The sequence below is a fragment of the Perissodus microlepis genome, chromosome 14 (assembly GCF_051167445.1).
Source record: "Perissodus microlepis isolate ML-2025 ecotype Zambia chromosome 14, ASM5116744v1, whole genome shotgun sequence".
In the NCBI taxonomy this organism is placed as follows: Eukaryota; Metazoa; Chordata; class Actinopteri; order Cichliformes; family Cichlidae; genus Perissodus; species Perissodus microlepis.
This window is the reverse complement of record NC_140474.1, coordinates 7,515,829-7,539,445: the sequence shown is the minus strand read 5'-3', so window position 1 is coordinate 7,539,445 and position 23,617 is coordinate 7,515,829. Positions and strand designations below refer to the sequence as shown.

The 23,617-nt window shown below is 36.5% G+C and overlaps 1 protein-coding gene across 3 annotated transcripts in view; it reads right to left on the bottom strand.

The window, feature by feature from the left end:
- The window catches only part of cntn5 (contactin 5), a 113,741-nt gene that overhangs the window by 61,755 nt on the left and 28,369 nt on the right, over nucleotides 1–23,617 (bottom strand). For all 3 annotated transcript variants that reach the window (XM_084950056.1, XM_084950057.1, XM_084950054.1), the window contains exons 2-3: nucleotides 15,442–15,559; nucleotides 251–457 (exon numbers count right to left, since the gene is read on the bottom strand). In XM_084950056.1, the coding sequence (XP_084806182.1) occupies nucleotides 251–457; nucleotides 15,442–15,496 (262 nt within the window). In that variant the 5' untranslated portion in view covers nucleotides 15,497–15,559. The remainder of the gene's footprint in view (nucleotides 1–250; nucleotides 458–15,441; nucleotides 15,560–23,617) is intronic.

The following is a 23,617-nucleotide window of genomic DNA, read 5'->3' as shown; positions in this document are numbered from 1 at the left end:
TACTATAAATTGTAAATTAAGTCAAAAGGGACCCAAATATTAAGTATCCATGGATAAAATGGGAGATGACTTCTATGCAGCAAAAAAATTGTCTAAATTCTCCCATTAATAAGCTTTTGTGTTTATATATATATATGTATCCCTATTGAAACATTTGCTTGTATATATGCAAGTATGAAACCAAACTCTAACAAATCAAAAACTTTTGAGAGAAAACAAACTGAGATTTTGACTGCTCCATTAGTTTTACCTTCGCTTCTATAGTCCTCCTGAGAGCTATGCAGACTCAGGGCTGACAGGGGGTGACTGGAGAAAGCAGGCCAGTCAGGAGTCACCGGCCCACTGCTGTAGTGTTGAGGTCTGCCGCGTGAGTTGAGCACTGAAGAAGAGCTGTCTGGCTTCATTCGTAATACTGCTGCATATGATATAGGCCGTGCTGCAACAGCTCTTGCAAAATCTGGGGGAAAAAAATGTGGAACACAGTTTAAGGATAAATCATTTATGTTCAGGATGTTAACTGAAACTGAAGTTAAATTTGTCAACAATAACAACAAATTCAGTTTTAGTGGATATTTGTTACAGCAAGTCAATGTCCAAATTGAAAAAACAAATTACGAAAGCACTAACCTTTTTAATAAATAACAAAGAGAAAAGTACTCCAGTGTAGTGTATAGTATAAAACTCAGCAGCAAAACAACTCTAGTCAGTTTTCATTCTGCAAGGAATAGAATAATTTGGAGCAAACTAGTGCTTACAAACAAGGCATAGCACTCAGGCTAAAATAAAGGAGAAAGCAGGTGTGTCGTAAAACTCAGAGAGTGAAATAAACAGAAAAAAACACCTAACAATGTCTAAAAAATGCATAGAAATGATATAGTTGATCTAATTTCTGAGTAAAATTGTAACCACAAGGTCTAAGAGATTTGTGTAAGATTAAATATCTGTCTGTTAAAGTCCCAATATCCACCTAATATAAAAGTCATTTTCAAAATCACTACCACAGTACCTGTTAAAAAGGTGTGAAATTACCCATAAAGATTCAAATTTCTTTTTTTAAACATTTTTTTTATTCTACAATTTAAATCTAGGAGTCTGTTTTCCCATTTGGCTTTCATACAGTCTGTTTTTTTTTTTTTTTGGAGCATCTGCTGCGTAGCACCATTTGATGTACTGACTAAAAAGGCACTTATGATGCCTTAGGTGAAAACATGCAGTTCTTAAAAGGAACCACAGACACACTGCATATTCTGGAGATTACTGTCATCAAAGTCTCAAATTGAATAAAATGGTAAGTGTAACAGAACAGGAGAGAAACAGATTCCTTTAAAGTCAAAGAGACCGTGGAGGTTCAGAATAATATCCTCTCTAAAAAAAGACGTCGAGGCTGTCACTAGTCATCGCTGTCACCATAAATGTCTGCAGCTTATTTCTGAAGAATTCAGTCCACTTTTTTAATGGTATTGTTCCAATTTGTTTTACTTTTGTGATACTATTAATATAACTCAAGAAAACATAAACAATTAGTGTATTTTTCTGCTTGAAATTTAATCCTCGTTTCACACGTTTCAAAGCAACTGTACGATACACCTAAGGAATAGCTAAACTTACTGGTACTATGGAACCAATCCTGTGCAAATATATGGCTCAAACTAAAATGCATAAGACTATAATCTTAAAGCTCAAGAAGAACTTAATCAGATATCTGCAAAGGAGGGTGGGAGTTTCTTACCCTACATGATAAAGTACTGTGAAAGAACTGAACAAAACTGAGAAATAATTATGTGTCCTTGGGGACTTGTCAGCTGCAAAAAAAAAAAAAAGCAATCTTCAAATGGAGAGCAGGCAATTACAGTATTACATATTCTGCTGAGAAACAGGATATGGAACTCCATTTGAAATTAAAGATACTGTGAGTTTGAACATTGAAAAGCAAAGCAATTAGTAGTTGGTTGGTAGTCAGTTAAACCATTTATTCTGCCAAAAATCAGCTTAGTTGGTGGTGTAAATCATATTCTCACTGCTGATGCCTGCAACAGTACCTTTCAGTACTTCATTAAATGTGCCTTTAACACCTGGAAAGGTACAAATCGTATTAACTTGAGAGAGAATTCCAAAATAAAATTATAGCTAATTTTTAGAGCCTCAGTAATATGGCTTAATGGCAGTGTAATAATGCAATGCATTTATATTAGCACTGTTTGTAATGTTCAACATAAATATTCTAAATGCAGTATTTGTTAAAAAGCGCTCCTGTTATGAAGCGTTGCATTTTGAGGAGAAAATTATTTTGAGCGAAGAAAAGTTTAATTTGAGCGAACAAAATTCATTGCTGCGTACAAGAAATGTATTAGTGTAGCTAAACTTATTTTTGGTTAGTATGTTATTTATTTTAAAATATATAATTTTTTAAGACCATTGTTGGTTTTAATCTAGCTTAAAGAAAACCACTCCACTGGATTTGGCTACATTTTGGACAGTGCTTTTGGAATAGAGTAGCTAGTGAGCTGATTGGAGAACAAAACAGCCAATCAGAATCTTCGCATCCAAGTCTGTGAATGGTTGGTTTTGTGGCACATTTATAACGTGTACAGAAAGAGTTGAGCGTAGGGTGCAGAGATGTTGAGCAACACACTGAGAGCAGGTCCGCAGATATCTGTCAGCACACAGAGCAGAAATCTGAGCAAGAGCAAATGCAACAACTGAGCGAGAGGGGCTATTATTGTGTGTGTATATGGATAATAGCAAACACTGAAATACATTTCTTGCACGCAGCAATGAATTTTATTTGCTCAAATTAAGCTTTTCTTTGCTCAAAATAATTTTCTCCTCAAAATGCAACATTTGCACTTGCAATTTTTTTTAAAATATGCACCCAGAATAGAGGCACAAAAATAATGCCATATCCTGTCATCCCATGCATTACCTGCATGGGAGGAGCATGGTCCCCCATCAGAGTCCAGTGGGGGTCAGGAGCGCTACTACAGGGTCCCATACCTACTATCCTAGATTTTGTATACCTAAATCCAGTGGAGTTTGCATGGTTGAGAATGGCCCAGGAAAATATTCTTCCAGCAGATGCAACAAAATGCTTCAGTTTCCAGATATTATTGGATCACCTTAAGCTGCTTATTGCTGACTCCTGTAGCAACTTTAGGTTCCCTTATACCAACACAATGGATGCCCTCAACCAGCAGTATGGACAGCTGGCCCTTCAGCGTATTGCAGAGTTAATGGACAGGCAACTTCTCATATCAGGAGATACCAAGACCTTCAGGATGTTTGGTCTAAAGGTACGATCACTGGTCAGCATGCTTTCACCGTTACGGAGGGAAGGAATTGTAGAGATGGAATGTGGGTCTCATGTGTCAAGGCTGCTTGAGAAACTGACCCATGGTATTAGGTCCAGTTTCCAGCAGTGACACATTCACCCTCAGAACATTCTTGTTCCTACACTTAGGGACTTCTCTCACATGCTTGAAAATGAGCTTTGAAAACCCAGTTGTTACCACACAGACGAGGGCCCTCAGTCACGAGAGATGCTCTCTATGTGACAGGCTACTAGTAACAAAGTACCTAAAGATAGGATTTAAATTTCATTTTTTGCTAAGTTATCTATAATGTGTAGACACAAAAGTGTCTCATTATTAGAGTTAGGTGCCTTCAAGGATTCACGGGTCAGTGCCAATAAATCTATGAAAATGGTCAGGTCAGTGTATTTTAAATCCAATCATTGGAAACGGGTGAAAAACTTTGAAAGCGCTTGAAGATAATTGTTCGAGACCACTTTAAAAAATAGCAAAGAAGTCTGACTCTTTAGTAGACAAAATATAAAGACATGAGGTGTAGCTCAAGACTTTTGCACAGTATTGTAGTTACTTATGTATGAGATGATGGGTATGCAGCCTGGAAACATGACCCTGTAGGCCTGATGTAGGGTAAAGAAACCCTGGAGAAAAACTAGAAAGATCTGTCATGCCCTGCAATGAACATTTAGAGTCACACAGGAATACAGAGTGAGTCACACAAAGTTCTGCTTATGATCGTGTTTGTCACACTGATTTTTTTTTGCAATTCAAGCAGAGCTCAGAACATAATATATAACTGAGCTGAGGCCAAGCTATCAGAAGCAGACTGGTCTTAAGCATATTTGATGCAAAAATGTATAAAGCAACTTAGTATCTTTGACTGACAGCTAAGATGTAATGGTTGAAAGAAGCTGAATGATTACAAGGAAACAGCTTGTTATAAAACAGGTTGATCCTGTTAAAAGATGACAGCTGCAATGACTTCATTTAGTCAAGATTTAAAATACTGTCAGGACATACAGCTCATTTCTCTCGCTAAACAGGATATCTCCACGTAAACATGCCGTATCTCATCAATGCCAGTTGGCATACTTCCTGCAGTGGAAATAAATAATAATGTTACTAGATTCATCAGACTTTAACGGTGATAAATAATAATGACTACAACACTATGAATGTGCATATATAGAAACGGATGTATCATTTTGTAACCAAACCACGGCGCCTAAAATCAGAATCAAATCATTAGGATACCTGAGAGATTTCCAGTCCTAAGAAGTACAAAACTATGAGGGGTAATTTTAACCAAAGGACTAGTGAATCAAATAAAAGCTTACCCCAAGAGTATTAACACAAGCCTTTGATGCAAATTCAGACTGGGCCGGAACCATAAAAAAAATAGCGCAGAAGTGTTTTTCACAGTACAAAGTGAGTCATACTTATAGGGAGCATGGGATTTTAGAATACTCATGTGCTTGAGCAACATTATGGTTTCATTTAATATATAATATACTGTAGCTATTGTAGGACTATCACAATTCTGACACACTCAGATATGATAATCTAGTGTTTTTTAAATATTAAGGTCTAAGTAGCTTTCATTTTTTTTACATTGTATTATACTTGATGTACCTTGGTGTCCCTAAAGTAATAAACCAGTAAGACAGTCATAATTCCTGACAGTCAGGTTGAGACAAGCTAAAGAAACTGGTTACTAGGTATTTTTGAAGGATTTTCTGAAAAACTTTTGGATTGGTGGCTTTGTGAATTTGTGGTATCCTGTGTGCGACTTTTGTTAAATCAATGGCATAAGCTACTGTGTAGCTAAATAACTGTAACACAGTAATTTCCTAACCGTTGGAATAAATAAAGCATTTTTTATATCCTATCTTGTCTTGCCCTTTGTGAAACAATATAATACTTGTCATTGCTTTTATAGGTTTAATTGTATTATTAATTGTTTTAATAGCTTTTACAATACATATATAGACTTAGCACGTGAATTATACTTCTGCGTCAGAGCTACATCGTAACTTTCGCCATAATGGGAAACCCATTTTAACCCAATGCCACAACCTTCTGTGTAACTTGGAGTGCATCTCCTGAGAAATGTCTGTATGTACTACCAGTTTGGCTGAGGCATACCACAATGACTTTGAATGTCATGGAAGGTTGCAGTGTAGGGATAAAAGGAGTTTCTGGTTACATGATTTAGGTAACGTGAGTTGGGATGTAAATATTTCCTGCAGAAGACTAAATCAAGCATGAGACTGTTACACACTGAATGCACTGTGAAAAAAAAAACCAAATGAATTTCCAAATCGGAATTTGTCGTGTAACGTATGTAGACACTGAACGCGTTGCATTTTTGTGACGAATTAGTCATTAAAAAAAACCATTATGAAAAAAATTACGTCAACATAGAGGCATGATGAGCTGGTTCTGATTTTTCTTAACAATAAAACTAAGAAACTGAGATTCTGGTTCATCCAATTCTCACGAGAAGGCAGCAGTAGGGAGAATTTCGTAGTTTGATCCAGGAGTTGAAACTGTATCACGCTTTTGTACATACTGCAGGATGTAAGTAGGGCAGTTTGAGGTCTTGTTGGCAGGGCTGAGATCACATCTGAAAAGGCAGAGAAACCATTTCAGAGAGCCGATTGACCCGGATCAGCATCTCGCTGTGTCTGAAGTGAAAGACTAATATTTTACTATTTCCATCTCATTGTGTATTCACTGCACATCTACAGAAATTCAGTGATCTGATTTGTCCGATCTGTTTAGTCAGATCCCCCCAAAAATCTAAAAAAATCTGAAAAATTGAGCTTGATTTAAAAAAATAAATAAATGTTGCAAATTTGTCCAGTTAAATTACATGGTCGGTGTGAACGGTTGCATTAAAAGTAGATGAGTAAGAAAAATATTTTCAACTCATGAAATATTGGCATGGATTTTACACATCTGGTGTTTAGAGGCCCTAAGAAGCAGTGATGAAGCCTTTTTCTCCTTCATATCAGTAAACTAGTTCTAAGTCACACATGAACAGCTTAGTTTCACCCATTATGGATGAGTAATGCAGACACACCTGAGCTTAGTACATAGTCGTTGCTCATTATGCCAGGGGTTCAAGACGGTACAATAAAATACTGTGAATTACTAACACAGCTTTACCACTTAATGCAATAGTAAAGCTGCAGTGCCTGTAAAGTACATAACAACAGTGGTGATTAAGCTACTGTCATTTCAATGAATTTATATTGTAACAGCCATCCAAATATTATTTATTGTTTCCACTGACTTCATAAAAAAGATATACACTCACAACCCACTCTTTAGGTATTATATTATATATAAAAGGTGCTGAAACATTCCTATGAGATTTTAGTCCATATCAACATGATAGCATAATGCAGTTAATGCAGATTTGTTTGCTGTACTCCTATGGTGTGAAACTCCTATTCAACCACATCTAACAAGGTGCTATTATATATATTGTCATTCTCAGATTACTTGAGCTTTGAGGCATGCTGCTTTATCCTTCAGGAAACAGCCATCAGAGCATGAGTACATTGTAGTTATAAAGGGATGCACATGGTCAGCAACAACACTCAGGTAGGCTGTGGGATATAAATGATGCTCAATTTGTACAAAGGGGCCTAAAGTATACCAAAAAAATATACTCACTACAGCACCATCACCAGCCTGAAGTGTTGACACACGGCAGAATGGATCTGTGTTTTTATGTTTTTTATGCCACATTGTGACCCTACCATCCAAATACCGCAGCAGAAATTGAGACTCATCAGACCGGGAAACATTTTATCAATCTTGAATTGTCACATTTTGGTGGTTCCTTATGAACTGTGGCCTCAGTTTTCTGTTCTTGGCTGAGTGGCACCCAGTGCAGTCTTCTCCTCCTATAGCTGATCTGCTCTACAGTCATTGCTTCAAGGTAGGATTTTTGTCTGACCTCTGGCACCACCAAGGAATTTTTAACAAGAAAAAAGCAGAGCCTATAACCAGATATCTTGATGCTGCTACTAAAATAAAACTATACATATTTGATTTTAACAGAGACATGCATGCTCCCTGGCTTGTTTTGAAAAACTATGCAAAATTATACACTGGCATCCTAGGTACCAGACAAGCAGACAAACAAAAAGTTACTATTATAATAAACATAACATAACGTTAAAGGGATGTTGTACAAAGTGCATGTATGCTTTAATTGACACAATGTTTGGTGGAGGTTATAAAACGTATCACTGTCTTTTCTCAGGAAAAATAGCATTCCTAAATCCTGACAAATACAGCAGTCAGACAAATAACTTTTTTTATTTGTTTGACTGCTGAAGCCAACGGGCACTTGCACTTGTCAGCTGTCACCTTCATCTGATAAAAGCAATGACCCTTGCAGATCCTGCTGATCCCTATCTTTCAGTGGGTGCAAAATCAGTCACACTCATTGTTGCTGAAAGGCCTGCACTTGCTGTATTTCAGGGAGCTCCAGAGCAATGCCATCGGTGATCGTTTCAGGTCTTAACACCACCTTCATGATAACATCAACAAAGGAGGCAACAGCCATTCTATACTTGAACAAAGAACAAAAAGTCAAACATTCCTGTTACCTTGTCTTTATTATGACGTGTGTTTTAAACTACTAGACTGTACGTTTACTTTAATGGAGATCACCTTTCTGTAATAAGCTACTCTAAATTATTATGCAGTGTGCCTACAAAGGACACGTACATGGATTTGAGACAAGGGACTTAACATGCAAACAAAACAACAACAGAGGTGAAGGTGAGGCTAAAGGAGGATGACACGTTTCGAGTTAACAGAGGTGAGATCTGGAGAAACAAACACTGGGGAAACACTGAAAACCTATCCACTTGTATTAGGCCGTTGGGCTGACACTGTGCAGGGCACAATATGCGAGTCTTGTGGGGCTTTGTCGGCAGCCTCTGGACAATGGTGTGAAAAATTAATTAGAATAACATACAGTAAGTAGGTGAGACATTCGTGGGTGCTCAAGTAGATGGACATGATTAGGCATAGCCTGTAAGATTAATGAAGACCTTCACAGGAAGATTATATTGACTGAAGCTGATTATGCTTGAGACCATTTATTCAGTGGAATATCATTACAGATAGAACAATCCATACATCATATGCAACCTCACTTCACCTCATATCACAGTGGACTACTTACTAAAACCCAGTCTTTTTTCATGATCCTTGGCGTACGATGGGGATTGTATGAGTTGCTTCAACCTTGCCGCAGTAACAATGAAACTGCAATGGTACTGTATGATTTAAGGTATTAATGTGTCATATCTCCTGATGGAAAGTGTGGGAGTAAATTCAGTATGCTGCTTGTACTTGTTCCTTTTTTTTCTTAACATAAAATTCATATTGAAGATGCATAATAATCCGACAAAAAAAAAAAAAAAAGTCAGAGGTTATACGTTTTCTTTATCCTGATGGTTGGACCAAAAATAGACTCCACTGTTATGCATTTGCAGAACTTAAAATGCAGACTCTGTAGACAATCGAACAAACTGGAAACACTTTTATTCAAACTGATGGAAAATCCCAAAATCCAAATAGCAAGGTTTAGGGATGCACCGATACCGATACTGGTATCGGGTATCGGGGCCGATACTGTAAAATGTGTGTGTACTCATACTCGTAAAAGTTAACCGATACAATGAACCGATACTAACTTATTTCATTAATCAGGGGGTGGCTTGTCATTTTTGTTGTAGTTTTTTAGATTGGCCACTAGGGGGACATCCCGCGCTAAACAGGCACAGGGTTAGACGAGTCAGACTGGCAGCTCCAGATAAAAAAAGAGAAACTGGAGGCTGCTGTAGCTAGGCTAAACAAAATGTCAGCAGTGTGGACCGGAACAGCCAACTTTAACTCAGGTTTTGGAAAAGCGATGAAAAATGTCAAGAGAAAATCCACGGGCAGTTAAAATAACAGAGGCTCTGACTCATTTTATCGCTCTCGATGACCAGCCAATGCCAGTCGTGGAAAACATAGGATTCTTCTCAGCATACTCGAGCTGCGATATGAAATTCCCAGCCGCCCACACTTCAGGGAGATAATGGTGCCAAAACTTTCTAAAGAGGTAAAGACAAGCAGTGTGTGCGCGATGTCAGTCCTTGGTTTAACGGCGCAGTGGACTGATGATCCACGGGCAGATGAGGAGTTCGTTCGTCAATGCCAAATACTTTCGTTATTTTGTTTGTTTGTTTACAATATGGACACTCTGCAACAATTTAAAAGTTTATTTTATTCTCAAACCTAATTTGTATTTATTTTATTCCAAACAGAAGTGTTTATTTATTATTCCGAAAGCTCGAGACAGTGCCAATAGTTCAGTGATATTTTGTTAAATTACAATGTGGAGACTCTGCAATAATTTAACAGAAGTGCTTATTTTTCACTTGAAATTTTTTTGTGGTCATTTTTATTAAGATATTATTTATTATCAGCAGAGAATAAAATAAAACCTGTCTTCCAATTCATTGCATTTGTGTGTGTGTGTGTGTGTGTGTGTGTGGTAGAAGTATCGGTTTTTGTACTCTGTATCGGCAAGTACTCAGTATCGGTATCGTATCGGTTTGAAAAAATTGGTATCGTTGCATCCCTAGCAAGGTTCATATAGGACTCGACAATTCGGGCAGGGATGACACAAGGAGCAAAAACAGACACTGTGACACAAACTAAGGGAAAGACACCATTTTATATATATATATATATATATATATATATATATATATATATACACACAAGAGGGCAATTAGGGGAAGTGAACACAGCTGGTGTAATGAGACAGAGGTGGAAATGAAATGAAATACAAAGCACAAGAGACAGTGAAAATAAAAGAGGAAGTAACAAATAGGAAACACAAGTAAGTTAAAAACAACTTGTTCAAGGTGTGATAGTGAAGTCCAACATGTTGAAATTAATTAATCTTGAAACATTTTAAACTGATCAAATAATGTACAGGAAACACAGGAACATGACATCCACATTCCTTGTATTCAACACGGTTTAAATGTACCAGGTTAGCACAGGTTTGTGATTACTGACTGCTTTTCCTGTACACTGACTAACAGACCATGACTTTTGGATTATTGGAATGCTAGGCTAGTGGGAGATGCAGTTATGGAATGGGGGTGTCACTTTTTATAACAACTCCATATTTTAAAGTTTATTTTTCAAGGTATACAATTACAGCAATATATATTCATTGCATGGTCCGGCTCTGTGTACTGCATGCAAATACTCATTCGTTTCCCCACACACAGCCATATTTCTGTCATTTGACTCTTTTGCCCTTGGTGAAAATTACTTCATGCATCACTTATACTGCGCTACACATCTATATTCCCTGCAACCCACTTTTAATATTGAGATACCTCTGAGTTAACCAAGGAAAAGCTGAATTACCATTCCACACTTAACACTCCAAGAAATATTATATTTCAATCACTGGTGGACTGAGGTGGGAAAAAAGAAAAAAAAAATGGCCCCAGACATTATGCCTGCCCAACCCACTTTGTTAGTGCCCTCTCCCTTCTATGTCATTTAAATATCTACAGAATAAAAGGACTGGACAACGAAGAGAGGCACAGGGGAAAGTAAAATAGAATGGAGCAACTACTGTCTTCAAACTGAGTATTTTCTGTTCTCATGGAGAACAGAGGGTCAAAAATCCATTATACAAACCATTGTGTCAAAAGTATTATACTAGACAAAGACAGCATCACACCCGTGGGAACAGCTGCTCATGGCTCCTACTGCTGATAATATTGAAAACCAGTTTGAAGTGTGGCACTCTTACTAAAATGTGACACATCTCTGATAGTTGTGAGTACTAAAAGCACACTTAGTTTGCAGTGCTGTTCTGACTAAAATGGAGAACTACAACTCTCTCTCTCTCTCTCTATATATATATATATATAATTATTACAACAATAGTCAAATACGTGTTGTATAAATTGAACAGCTCTTCCTCAGAGTCCACATATGGAAGATTCAACTTCAACGTCATTATGACTCAAACTATTTGTGGTATCACAGTTTTCAGGTAACAACAATTTGCAACAAATTTGCAACAATTGGACTCTATTCATTTCAGTTACCTTCAAGACAAAAATGAGTGTTAATGTATGGATGAATGATGAAAAGAAGTCCCTTGAAAAGTTTGGCTGAAGAAGAATGAAGGCAAACAAATTTAAAAACTTGTCATTGTCAAGCAACAATATCTGCCCCAAATATTTGGAAAAGGGTATTCTGAGTTAAAGCTCTGTCCTCCTGGAGTCCTCAACTAAATGGAGCTGGTCTCACAAACTGAATTTGTGATTTTAGGATGTTATTCAGGTTGCAAAACAATGTCTTGACTCAATATTACTACCCCCGTATTTTGGCTCAAGACAATGTGTTTACTGGTTTATGCTTTACAGATGCTATAATTCATACATTTTGGTTGTTTTTGTATTTTTCTCTATTGGCATATGTGTTTTGTGTAATTTAGATGTTTCTATTTGTGTGTGTGTGTGTGTGTGTGTGTGTGTGTGTGTGTGTTACTACTCTGTTGATAGTATTGCTGTCTATTGTAGCCTGTACACACATGCAAAAGACAATTTAATCTAAAGTCATATCATGCTGGTTAAATAAAGGTTAAAGAAAATGAAAAATATGCACATGCATAACAGTAGGTGTCTTATTTTTAGATTTTTATGCAATCATGAAATACTTTTGTTTACACTGTGATAAATCTCCTGGCATTGTCATTCAACTAAATCACACAAGAAAGAAACACAGACTGCATTTCCTGTATCCAATTTTCAGCTGAATTGCATAGATATGTTCAGTGAATACTGCAGTCATCAGTGTAGGAGAATTGATGACATTCTTTGTATTTCCTTCTTTCTATGTCACTATATGTGTAGTGCAAAAAATACCAAGTTAAAAATAATATAGCAAAACTATATATTTAAATACTTGAGTTTGTTGTACCTAACAGTATATGTGAACATATGTTCACCTATAATCCAGAAGGAGAAACAACCTTGCATTCTTTTTTTCTGAAAGGAAGCTAGTTTACAAAGCAGGAAGACAACAGAAGCCGTTGTAGTAGTACTGAGATGAGACACCCATAATGAGCAAGCAGAGCAAATTCTGTCAACTGTACACATCTAAGGAACCAGGAAACCAAATCCTGAGATCAAAAATCAATGGACAGAATTGGCTCAACTGAAACAAATTAACTACACAAGCCGCTAAGTCCCTGTTCATAAACTTGATAAACTGTTGAAGTCTTGACAAACAGAAAAAGAATTACTGAAAACTCTTCTCTTTTCCACAGTAACTTCCTGTCAGCTAATTTTAAAAAGTCCAAGTCACAGTTACGTAATAGTGGAATTTCTGTTAGTATTGATATCTTCTTACCACCTTCATACATACACCAATACCTTGTAGTATTGTTTTCATTGGGAATTTGTGCCAAATGTACTACTACTACTGTAAGATTCGGTTCATTGTTAAGTCCCATAGTAGACCTTAGTGAACCAGAGTCTGTTGACTCTCCAACCAGTTTTCCTATTTCTCTATTCATGTTTGAAAAATCAGAATCTTCTATAGCAGCCGTGGCCTGTTCTGTTATCGCACATAAAGCAAAGAGACACCCACATAGAGACACACAAGCCATTTATGAGAAATTTCTTAAGTGCTCATGTTGGGCTGAAAAGCTTTCAATAGTCACTGCACTTTGCAGTGATTCTGCAGTTTCTTGTGAATTTAAAATACTTTTTTTTTTTTTTTTTTTTAAAAAGGGAGAATAAACTCTTACATTTCTTCATGCGTTTAGGGCACATTAAAAAGCTATACAGAAAATAGAAAACAGGAACTCACTATAATTATCCTCCTTCACACTTTGTGATGGACAGTGGTCAGCACTGTCAGTAATGGTCAGCTGTCAAATGCTACCAAATATGAGTGTTCCACAGTTTGTTAAACAACTCCTTTTATATTTATGCTTCTATTTGTGTATCATAAGGCTCTACTGAGACCATTGTTTTCAAAGGTTTTAAATGGGATTCAAAAGTATTGTAAAAGCATTGCATTTAAAAGTTGAAAATTGGACACTTTGTGACGAAAAACAGCTTGATTAAAAACTAACTCAAAATTGTCAGTCATCAGCTTTACCATCTCCTTCACACATTCCCACGCGCTCCATGCATTGATTTTACAAAATCCCTGGGGAAGCAATGATTACAGTTTACAGACAGCAGTTCAAAATGCTTATGATTAGACTACATCAAACCTTATGGTGCTTTTGAAATACAAGCTCAGGCCTGTCAGCTGATGGAGTTCAAGCTCACATTACCACTGGAGGCTTGTTAGGCAGCTTCCCTGCTAATACCAGTAGCAGAGGTTTGGTTTTCTTGAACAGCAAACAGTAGTTGCTGGGATGTTAACATTTTCAAATTGTGGTAAAGGTCTGGTTTGCTGTAATGTTTATGCAGCACTGTGGATAATTGGCATTCTGTAGTACAAACTGTACTGTCTACAAAAAACCATATGTAATAGATTTATGTCAATATATAAAATAAAATATATTCACAATCTAATGAATGCAAAAAAGTGGGCCACAATCAAAGGTATAAAAGAAATTTCCTATGTGACAGTCCCAAGAAACGAATTTTAATGTTACATTTTTTTATTGAATAATAATTCAAGCGTTTTTTTCCCCCACAGAATTATATTTAGTGCTCCTATGCAAATACTTAAATTGCCAAGTACCCTGTGAAAAATCATTAACTAAGAAATATAATCAGTCCAAGACAGTGGAGTGGGAGTCTGACCACAAGATTAAAGGCTCTCTGGAGAGGGAGCTGAGTGATATCAAGGACCATCACAGAGGCAACTTGTCCAGCCTGCCCGTTGGTGGGAAAATGAGAGGAAGTGGGTTGGAGCTAGACATTTTTGAATTTGTCACCAAATTGACCATTAATATATCTGAGTGGCCCACCCTAAATTCTGTCTGTGGCAAATGTGGGCTAACAACACACAATACTGAATTAGGAACAGTTGCATTAGAACCATTAAATGAGAAAAGTGAAAAGAAAGATTTGTGTTTTTTTTCTTTGTTGCTTCATGTCACTTCTATACAAGTTAAATAATTTTTTTGGCAGCTAAAAATAAATTATATCTCACTTTGTTCCTTTGTAAGGTTGTAATGTACAATACTGCTCTACAGCAGTATACCTAACTTTAAAAAAATATGCCCACAATTTATTCAGAAGCAAACAGCCCCAAGAGACAATGTTTAAAACTCAAGAAACAGTTGTTTCCATTTATTATTATGGTTTAACAGGCAGACCAGTGAGGTCAGTGCAGCTTCTCTGACTTCCATAAATGAAGCTCAGAGAAAGGCCCAGAGTGCAAAAACCCTTCTCTGGTGTGTTGAAAGAACTGTTAAAAGGGCAGAATCCATTAGACCGGCAAATCCATGTTCTAGACTGACCGAGGGAGTCGCTTGATCCGTAACTTGAAATTTTGCGCTCACTGCTAAACACACTAGTGAAGATGTAGCATGGGAAGATAATGGATACCAGACAGATAAAGCGGAGCACTGGTATGTTGAAACTAATTACTGCTAAGCCAGTTAAGCTTGCCTGATACTTTAAAGGTACTTGGATATACATTCATGTTACGTAAATTTACTTTTATTCTTTCTTTATTAATTAGGTAGAAAGGTATGTATAAAATAAAACTTGGTAATGAGTAATTACTTTGTACAGCAACCACAGAAGGTGTGCAAAGGTGTTCCCAATTTTATCTCCTTTAGAAACCAAGAAGAACCTGGCACATAACTTCTTGGATTTAAATACAAAACGTGTCTTTTTAAAGATGTGAAAGTGAAAAAAATATCCCCCATATTTGACACCGATAAATGAATGAATAAATAAATTCTCCTACATGTGGCACATTTATCCCCGGCAAGTTATCATTTTAGATATTACTGTATAATTTTCTTTTTGTAATATTAATACTTTAAATTATTCTGTACATCTTTTCTTAATAGTATCTGAACACTAGCTCTCGAATTTCTTACCTGAAAGGCCACTGATGACAGACAGGAGGAGAAATGGTTTCCATGGTGACCCCATACTTGTTGAAGAGGTCCCTTCTGCAAGAATGTTAGCAGGTCTGCTTCTTCATTAAAGCTGCGCCTACAAACATTAGGAAACAAATCAGTTGGTGGGAGGATGTACCTATGTTTATCACATACAACCAGAAGCGCCCTGTAGAACACAACAGCTGTCAATCAAAAATCCCTGTGAAAATCTCACTGAATAGAGTGTGCATTTATTTTCTTATCACATGATCACAGGGATGTTTCACACCACACAATCTGGACTTCAGGGGGGTTACACATGACAAGATTGCTCCCACTCCATAATTTCATGCAAAATTTATACGGTGGGCAAGACTACTATCCCATCCTGGGCTCTTCACACCCTCTCTAATTGCATGCCGTCTATCACGGCTATTAAATTCCCATTATACCACAGAACTGCTGTACATCTTGTACTGAGAAAAATCCAACATGCATCATGTAATCAGATAGTGACTGACACCAACTTGGCTACTGAAGTGACAAATGCATGCTGCAGTTACACAGTGTGAATAGTTTGTGAATAGCAACAAAATCCTTGAAATTTCACGATAAAGAATGTTTTGCAGCTACAATATATAAAGGACTCTTTGAAAGCACTACGTGCGCCTTTTGCTTAACTCCTTTGCTTAACGCTTAAAAGGAGCGCGTTTTATAAGTCTGTAATTATTTTCAGCTGTATTTAGCTTATTATATTAGAGAGAAAAGAGGCTTTTTTGTTAACTAAACAAACCTTATAAACCAGTTCTTATACACAAAATTCAATGACCAGCTAAACCTATTTTAATCTTCAAACTAAAATACACAATAATATGTGAATAGTAATAATTGTGTCATCTGCAGGTGATTTAACACCAGATTCTCCACAAACAGGTGACGCAACACAGCAGAGAGCTGACTATCATCCAGCGCCTTGCCCCAGCTGCGTTGTGAACAGCTCCCTGCACCAACTTTTCATGGCACTATGATATCATCACATCTAGCCAGGATTATGACTTACAGGCATTGAGTCATAATTCCACAGATGGTAGCTTTGCACCATTGGCTTCTCATCCAAGCACATCCACTTAACGTCTGAACCAGCGGTTCCTCTCATACTGAGCGTTTTACTACTCCAAAACACATCATCAGTAGAGTAAATCTGACCTACCTTAAGACGGTAAAAGCCCAAGCTCACCTTTCTCTTTTCAGTGGGTGAATATTCAAACAATGGATTGATAATGCAGAGCAAACTGGGGCATTACTGCATTATGGGATGTGACACAATAATCGTTTAATCTCAGTTATCTTGTTTTTATAATTGTTGGAAGCCAAAGTGGTAATGGAAAATTAAATTTTAATTACAAACCCAGTCTTGGACTAACGGTGGTATAGTTGCATGAGGAGTGACATGAAGGTTATCTCCTGTAGACTTGTTCAAACGTAGTGCTTGCTTTGCTTGATCTATTAAAAGATCACTCCCAGTGCATTTTTTAACAAATAAACTTTCTTGGTTCAGCAAACCAGTAAACATAAAAAAATAAAATAAAAATAAAAATAAAAATACTGGAGTATGTTTCATTCCTGCACAAAAGTCCTTTTTTTCCATTCGGTACCATCAGTTATAAGTTAAGCATAAAACATGATCACAATAGCAAACACTAATAAAATATCCACTGCACCTCAACTTACGGATGAGTCTACAGTGCTAACAGGATATATATTACATAATATACAGTTTTTGTGGGCCTGTGCTTTGAAAAGAATAAGGTTTGCTGACCTTGTTATTCATGCTCATTGTCAATAATCTCTATATTAAAAAGTGTTATTTCTCCAGTTATCTGACAGGAGTGCATTCATTTAAAATCTCTTTTTTTATTTTGCTCTCTTCCACTTTTATCTCAGTGACAGTGTCTCTTATCTTTATTTAAGTCTGTGTCATTTAGATCATTAACACAGCTGCACAGACAGCTCTGAGGGTTGAGGGAAGCATGTCCAGATCCAGTAGGAGTTATGTCACATTCATTATTTATCCGTCCTTGTCTTTGCTTCACCTCATTCCCTCCCCTGCAATGCACAATGCAGCAACAGTACTGCTGGGTTAAATAATTAGTAACACAGAAATTAGGCTGTTATTTAGAGAGAGAAAGAGAGAAAAACATAAGGAAATAAAAGAGAAAGAAGAAAGCAAGGTAAACAGATTATTCTTACTTGTAATATATGCAGTTTTTTTTGTCTGCAGCTTGTTCACTGCAAGCAATCAGCTATTTTCCCTATAAATAAGGCACCTGTAAAGTTTTTTCTTTACAGGTGAAAAAAAATGTCAAACTCAAACTCAAAATGAGGAATATGTTTTTATGTTCCTATTTCTTAGCTATTTCTTATTTCTTTCCACGCTTGGTAATATAAAAAAATAATAAATTAAATAGCTGATTGTATGCTGTCTAGACAGTTGTCTGCACAGGCTGTTGAAAATTTCTCTTCTTTTTGGAAAAAAAGTGTTCACCCTCCTTCACCTCACTCTGACCTTTTGTGCGTCTCACATGAATACAAGGGAGTAAAAATAGATCATACAAAAGCAGCGTAAGAGAACACGAGCAGAAGGATTCTGCATACATTAAAACACAGAAAATCACCTAAGACAGCCAAGCAGTTTCTCTTCTTTCTTGAACACACGGGTCAGCTCATTGACACACAAACTCCTGGACACGCGTTGGACTGAACTACTCCCACCTTACTCCCCAGGTGATAAGTGAAACCAGAAGTGTCTTTCTTTTTTGTGGATATTAGAGGAAAAAAAGCCGATACTCTGTATCAGGTTGCCTTAGTAGCAGTCTTAAGTAAACTTCATATCCCACACCATTTCACACTGCGTACATTTGCAGGTAGTGTAATAAGACTATTTAAAATATAGCGCAGTAATTCTACTAGAAAAAGGTGCAGTGCCTTTGAATACTATTCATGCTATAGCTTGTCTGGTATGTGAGCCCTGAAACTGCTTCAGTTGAAGTGAGAGTCACTGAGGAGTAAAATTCACATCAGTCCACTGCACACTTAAGCTGATGAGAGACACTGGGTTGCTTTTCCTCAAACCCGTGTACTTTCAATAGGACAGCTTCTGCTGTATGATGATGGCTGGGAATCTTACTGTGGCTGAGAGGACGTGTCTCTGGTCATTTTATCTTATGTTTTCAGTTGCAGTAAAAAAAAAACTGTTTACATTTTTTTTTAAATTGCTTGTGTGAGTTGTTGTTCATTTGTCCTTAATAGAATTTAGTAGAGTAGAGCTAGCACGTCATCATGGCCTATTTTAAAAGATTTCTTAAAGCGCTGATGTCTTATGAGGCAAACATAATATTGCTGTAGCGGGGTATTTGGTATGTTGTACCAGAGAAACTAAAGAGTATGAGTATATGAGAAGGACATTTTTATAAATGTCACAGTTTTAAATTCCAGCAGAGCGCATTTATCTAGGCTTAGACTCTGATTAGGCAGCTGTCTGATAGCACAATGAGTTTGAAGTGTAATCCTTCAATAAGTGCAATATAAGATAAAATGTTTCTTGGTTCTGCTGTAAGTCAGATATAAATGGCTTATTCATATTTGCGGGACGAAATAAAGATCATCACTTTAGTTTAGGCATCAAAATATACTAATGAATGAATAGGGTTCTTTAAAGAAATCTACAGTATTTAGCATCACCTGTGACCTGTGATTTACAGGAAGTGGAATGTCAATACATATATATATATATTTTTGTCAGGTATTTGTCATTTTAAGAGATCACGGGTCCTTTTTGTATGTATCAAGTAAAGTGTGTTGGTAGTTGGACAACCTAAGGTTTAACCAACTCAACTGCTCTGTGTTTCACGGAATTCTGTCAGACATGCCATTTGTTGAATCAGCTTTCATTTTCCAGTCAACCCTAAATTTCACATGGGAGAAAAACAATTTTAGATAGCCTTTGATTCACAAGCCAATACAATGGATATTGTACAACCAGAAACTGGGCTCAAAAAAAGTAAATAATTCACAAGCATAAAATTAATGTATGCTTAATTTTACATTTTACTCAAAGATTTTATTTAGCCACTCTTATCATATGCTGAAGAATTCTAAGAGTTTGTATTTTACTAAAAGACAAATATTTTGTTTTCTACATGACAAAGTGATCTACAAAAAGAGTGAATATTCAGTACTCCACAGTAGCCTGCAACTTTTCATTTATATACATTAGGGGGCTGTGGAGCTGAATCCTGCAACACTTCTGTCCAGCCGATCACAGCTTAGCTAGAGAAGCATTAATGAGGTAGTGCAGAGGTTACAACAATGTCCACTGACAGTCCTCATTGTGATGCTTCTACTTTGTGTTTTCACAAGACGTATTCCATTAAATATGTGCAGACATTGTTTGTCCGGCTGAACAACACCAGTCGCAAACATTGCCTGAAAACATTCCCCAGGTAGCTATATTCTCATTAACTGCTTATTGCAGGATATTGTGGAATTTTACACAATGAAGGACAAGCACATAATTTAGATGCTTCCGACAGCCTTCTAAAAATGGAATGAATTATGATGATTCAATTACAATGTAGCGTGACACTTATGTATTTTGACGGGACCTGTTGTTGTTGTATGCTTGTAGTTTTTTTGTCACCAGAAATATTAAGCCCCCCTTGAAATCCATCAATTTGCTATGGATTATTCAACAACTTGGACATGTTTCTATTCATGCTTGAAAACAATGATGTCTTGGATGTAACCTTTGTATTTTTTAACAAAGGTATTAGCACAACAAATATTGAGTCATACAGGAAAATGAAAGCCATGATGGCAAATGTACTACCACAGATATCCAGATTGTGGTTGTAATGATCATTTTCACGCTCCCTTGCCTCACCTTGTCACCTGTTTCAATTAGCATACATTTTGTGGATCGGGAAAGGTAAGTCTACCAAATGCTGAGACCAGAAATGTAATCAGTGCCACAATAGTATATTACAGCATTTGTCACTGATAGGAACACACACACACACACACACACACACACACACACACACACACACACACACACACACACACACACACACACACACACACGCGCACAAAATGTTTATTTGCTGAAATTTAACAGATGTATGCAATCAGATACATTCTCCAGCCCTGCAAAAAGCAGTGTGTAACTTGTCATCTTACTCTCAGAGTCTGTCAACACGCTGAGTAAATAAAGTAATAAAACAACTGGGCAACATGGTGTTAGATATTTTGTACATATACAAAACAAATTGTAGCTGTAGTATACACAAAGTAGTTCCAGTAGCATCTGCATCAGTAGAATATACCAACAGCAGAAGCACAAGTACTCAGGACACTGGCAGCCACAAACATCTGCCTGCTCCTCTGCAAACATCTGACTATAATCATGCTAAAAATATGTTTAAGAGGTGATGAGTGAAGCCACTTCACAAGTCTATGATGCTCATCTCTGCTGCACTTGCTCACTCATTTGTGGATACTGTCATATAAACACTTGGTGTCTATATATTATATACAGCACTATGCAAAAGTCTTGAGGCACCCTTTATTATTTTATATTTTTCAAGGAAAATGGGAAATAAGTGCAGAGATTTAATGAAAAAAATTCATAATTGGTGCATAATAATCATAATGCAGTATATAAAAGCAAAATCAGAATTTGCACAATTCTAACAGGCTTCAAAGTCAGTATTTGGCATGGCCCCCTTTATTCTTCAACAAAACTCAAGAACAAGAACACAATCGTTCTTGCTTTCTTAAAAGATATCCCAAAGCTCCTTTTGCCTTTTGTTCAGCTCTTTATCAAGATGATCCTGCAATGTTTCAATAATGTTGAGGTCTGGGCTCTGGGGAGCCCAATCCATGACTGAGAGTATTCATTGTGTGTGTGTGTGTGTGACATGACAGAGCCTCCACTCCTTTACTCCTTTTCTTCTTCACTCAACCGCTTTTCTGACCTCATTTCTACATGTTGAAGATATTATTAATTAAATTTTTGATTCAAATTTAGTTCATAATTCAGTTTTTCATAAGACCGGGAACCCTTCCAGTGGGACCATGTCTGATGAGGCTTCAGTGAACGGAAAGAAGATCAACGTTAGGGTCACATGTATCTCTCAGGCAGGTCCTTTGTCAGGTCTCAGTTAAGCTATTTTCCTCAGTTTAAAGGACAAGACCTCCAGATCCTATTCATCTGCTATTGATCTTTCTTTAAAGCCACTTTTTCTTTTGTCCTTTACTTGTCCAGTTTCCTCAGACTTTTTAAGGACATACTGCGCAACATGCCAAGATGCGCCAAGTTTTCAGCTAATAGCTCATTGGGAATCAAAGAGCTGCTAGGTACAAAAATACTTGTGTATGTTTTCTGTAATCTGTAGCAAAAATACTATTTTACACCCATCCCATTTTTTCTTAGATTCAACTAAAGAAATGGGAACCAATAATGTGTTTTTGAATAATGTTGCTAGTAGCAAGGTAAAAGTAAACTATATGATTTACAATTGGTTGCTTGCTATATTGGCTGTTTTGTGTAGAGACAACAGTGGTTCATGCCTTGAGTTAGGTGCCTTTTACTGTAATTCTTGAATGATTCATAGGTCAGTGCTAAGTAACTTAACATTATTTTGAATGTAGTCAAGTGTAAGGACCGGACTGCAAGTGATCAAAAAGTAGTCAGTGTCCAAAGAAAGACTTTGAAAGACCTTCAGAAAGCCTGTAGAACTATTTTTTAAAAATTAAGACCACTTTATAAAGTTTTTACAACTTTATAAATATGAGCATGACTTTTGCTCATATTTAGTGGACTGAACTGATCATACTCATATTCATTTGCTCCTGTAATTATCAAAGAATGATAATGCTGAACCTTATTGTAACATTACATGTACACATTGTACCAGAACCACAAATGTTTTTATACAACGATATATATATATATATATATATATATATATGTATATGTATATATATATATATATATATATATATATATATATATATATATATATATATATATATATATATATATATGTATATATATATGTATATATGCTATACTATTTTCTTTTTTTCTTTTTTTTTACTAATTGGATTAGACTGAAATGAATGACTGAAGGAATATTTGTTGGGATTAATTTTAGTGAGTTGGAGTGGGAAATGTATGAAAGGTAAGATTAGGTCATTATTTATTTAATTTACCATAACCATGGTTCTGATATAGTTTATTAACCACAATTGATAATTTTTTTCAGCATAAAAACCTTCCTCTTCTGTTCACGATTACTATTTTTATTGCTAAAGTTGAGTTTTTGTTGCTTTTTTGTTATTCCTTTACTCTATTCTCTATTATTTATTATTTTTTATTGTTATTATTGTCAAATTATTATTATTATTATTATTATTATTATTATCATCATTATCATCATCATACTGGACTAAGTGAATTTCCAAAGCTACTCCAAATCCCAACCTTACATCATCATCTTTTTCATGCTTCCTTTTTTGACCGACCCCATCACCTTTTTATATCTGTGGGATGTAGACTGGGATTGCAGCAATGACACTGTGGGATGCTCGGAGTAGCTAGGGGGCCAATGGAGGCTCCAGCTGAACATTTCTGGTTTTAGTTATTAAAAATCCTTAAAACACGACCAAGATCACATGTCTGTCAGCATCCAAAAACGGGCTCCCTCCACAGGTTCTACCAGCAGATTCATAGAGATTAAACCCTCTGGATCAGCTTTGTCAGAGTTCTGGGTCTGCGACTGAGTATTTCTGTTTCAAACTTTGTAATTATATTATTTGATTCTTTGATTTATTGTTGTTCAGTTTTGGTTTTCTTTAGTTCTTAGTGATTGTAGTTCTTCCTCCCTTAGTATTTATCTTAGCCTGTGTTTATTCTCGGTTCCCATGTCTACGCTGTACTTTCCCGTGTCCCACACTCTACATCAGGGGTGGGCAATTCCAGGTCCCGAGGGCCGGTGTCCTGCAGGTTTTAGATCTCACCTTGGGTCAACACACCTGAATCACATGATTAGTTCGTTACCAGGCCTCTGGAGAACTTCAGGACATGGTGAGGAGCTAATTTAGCCATTTA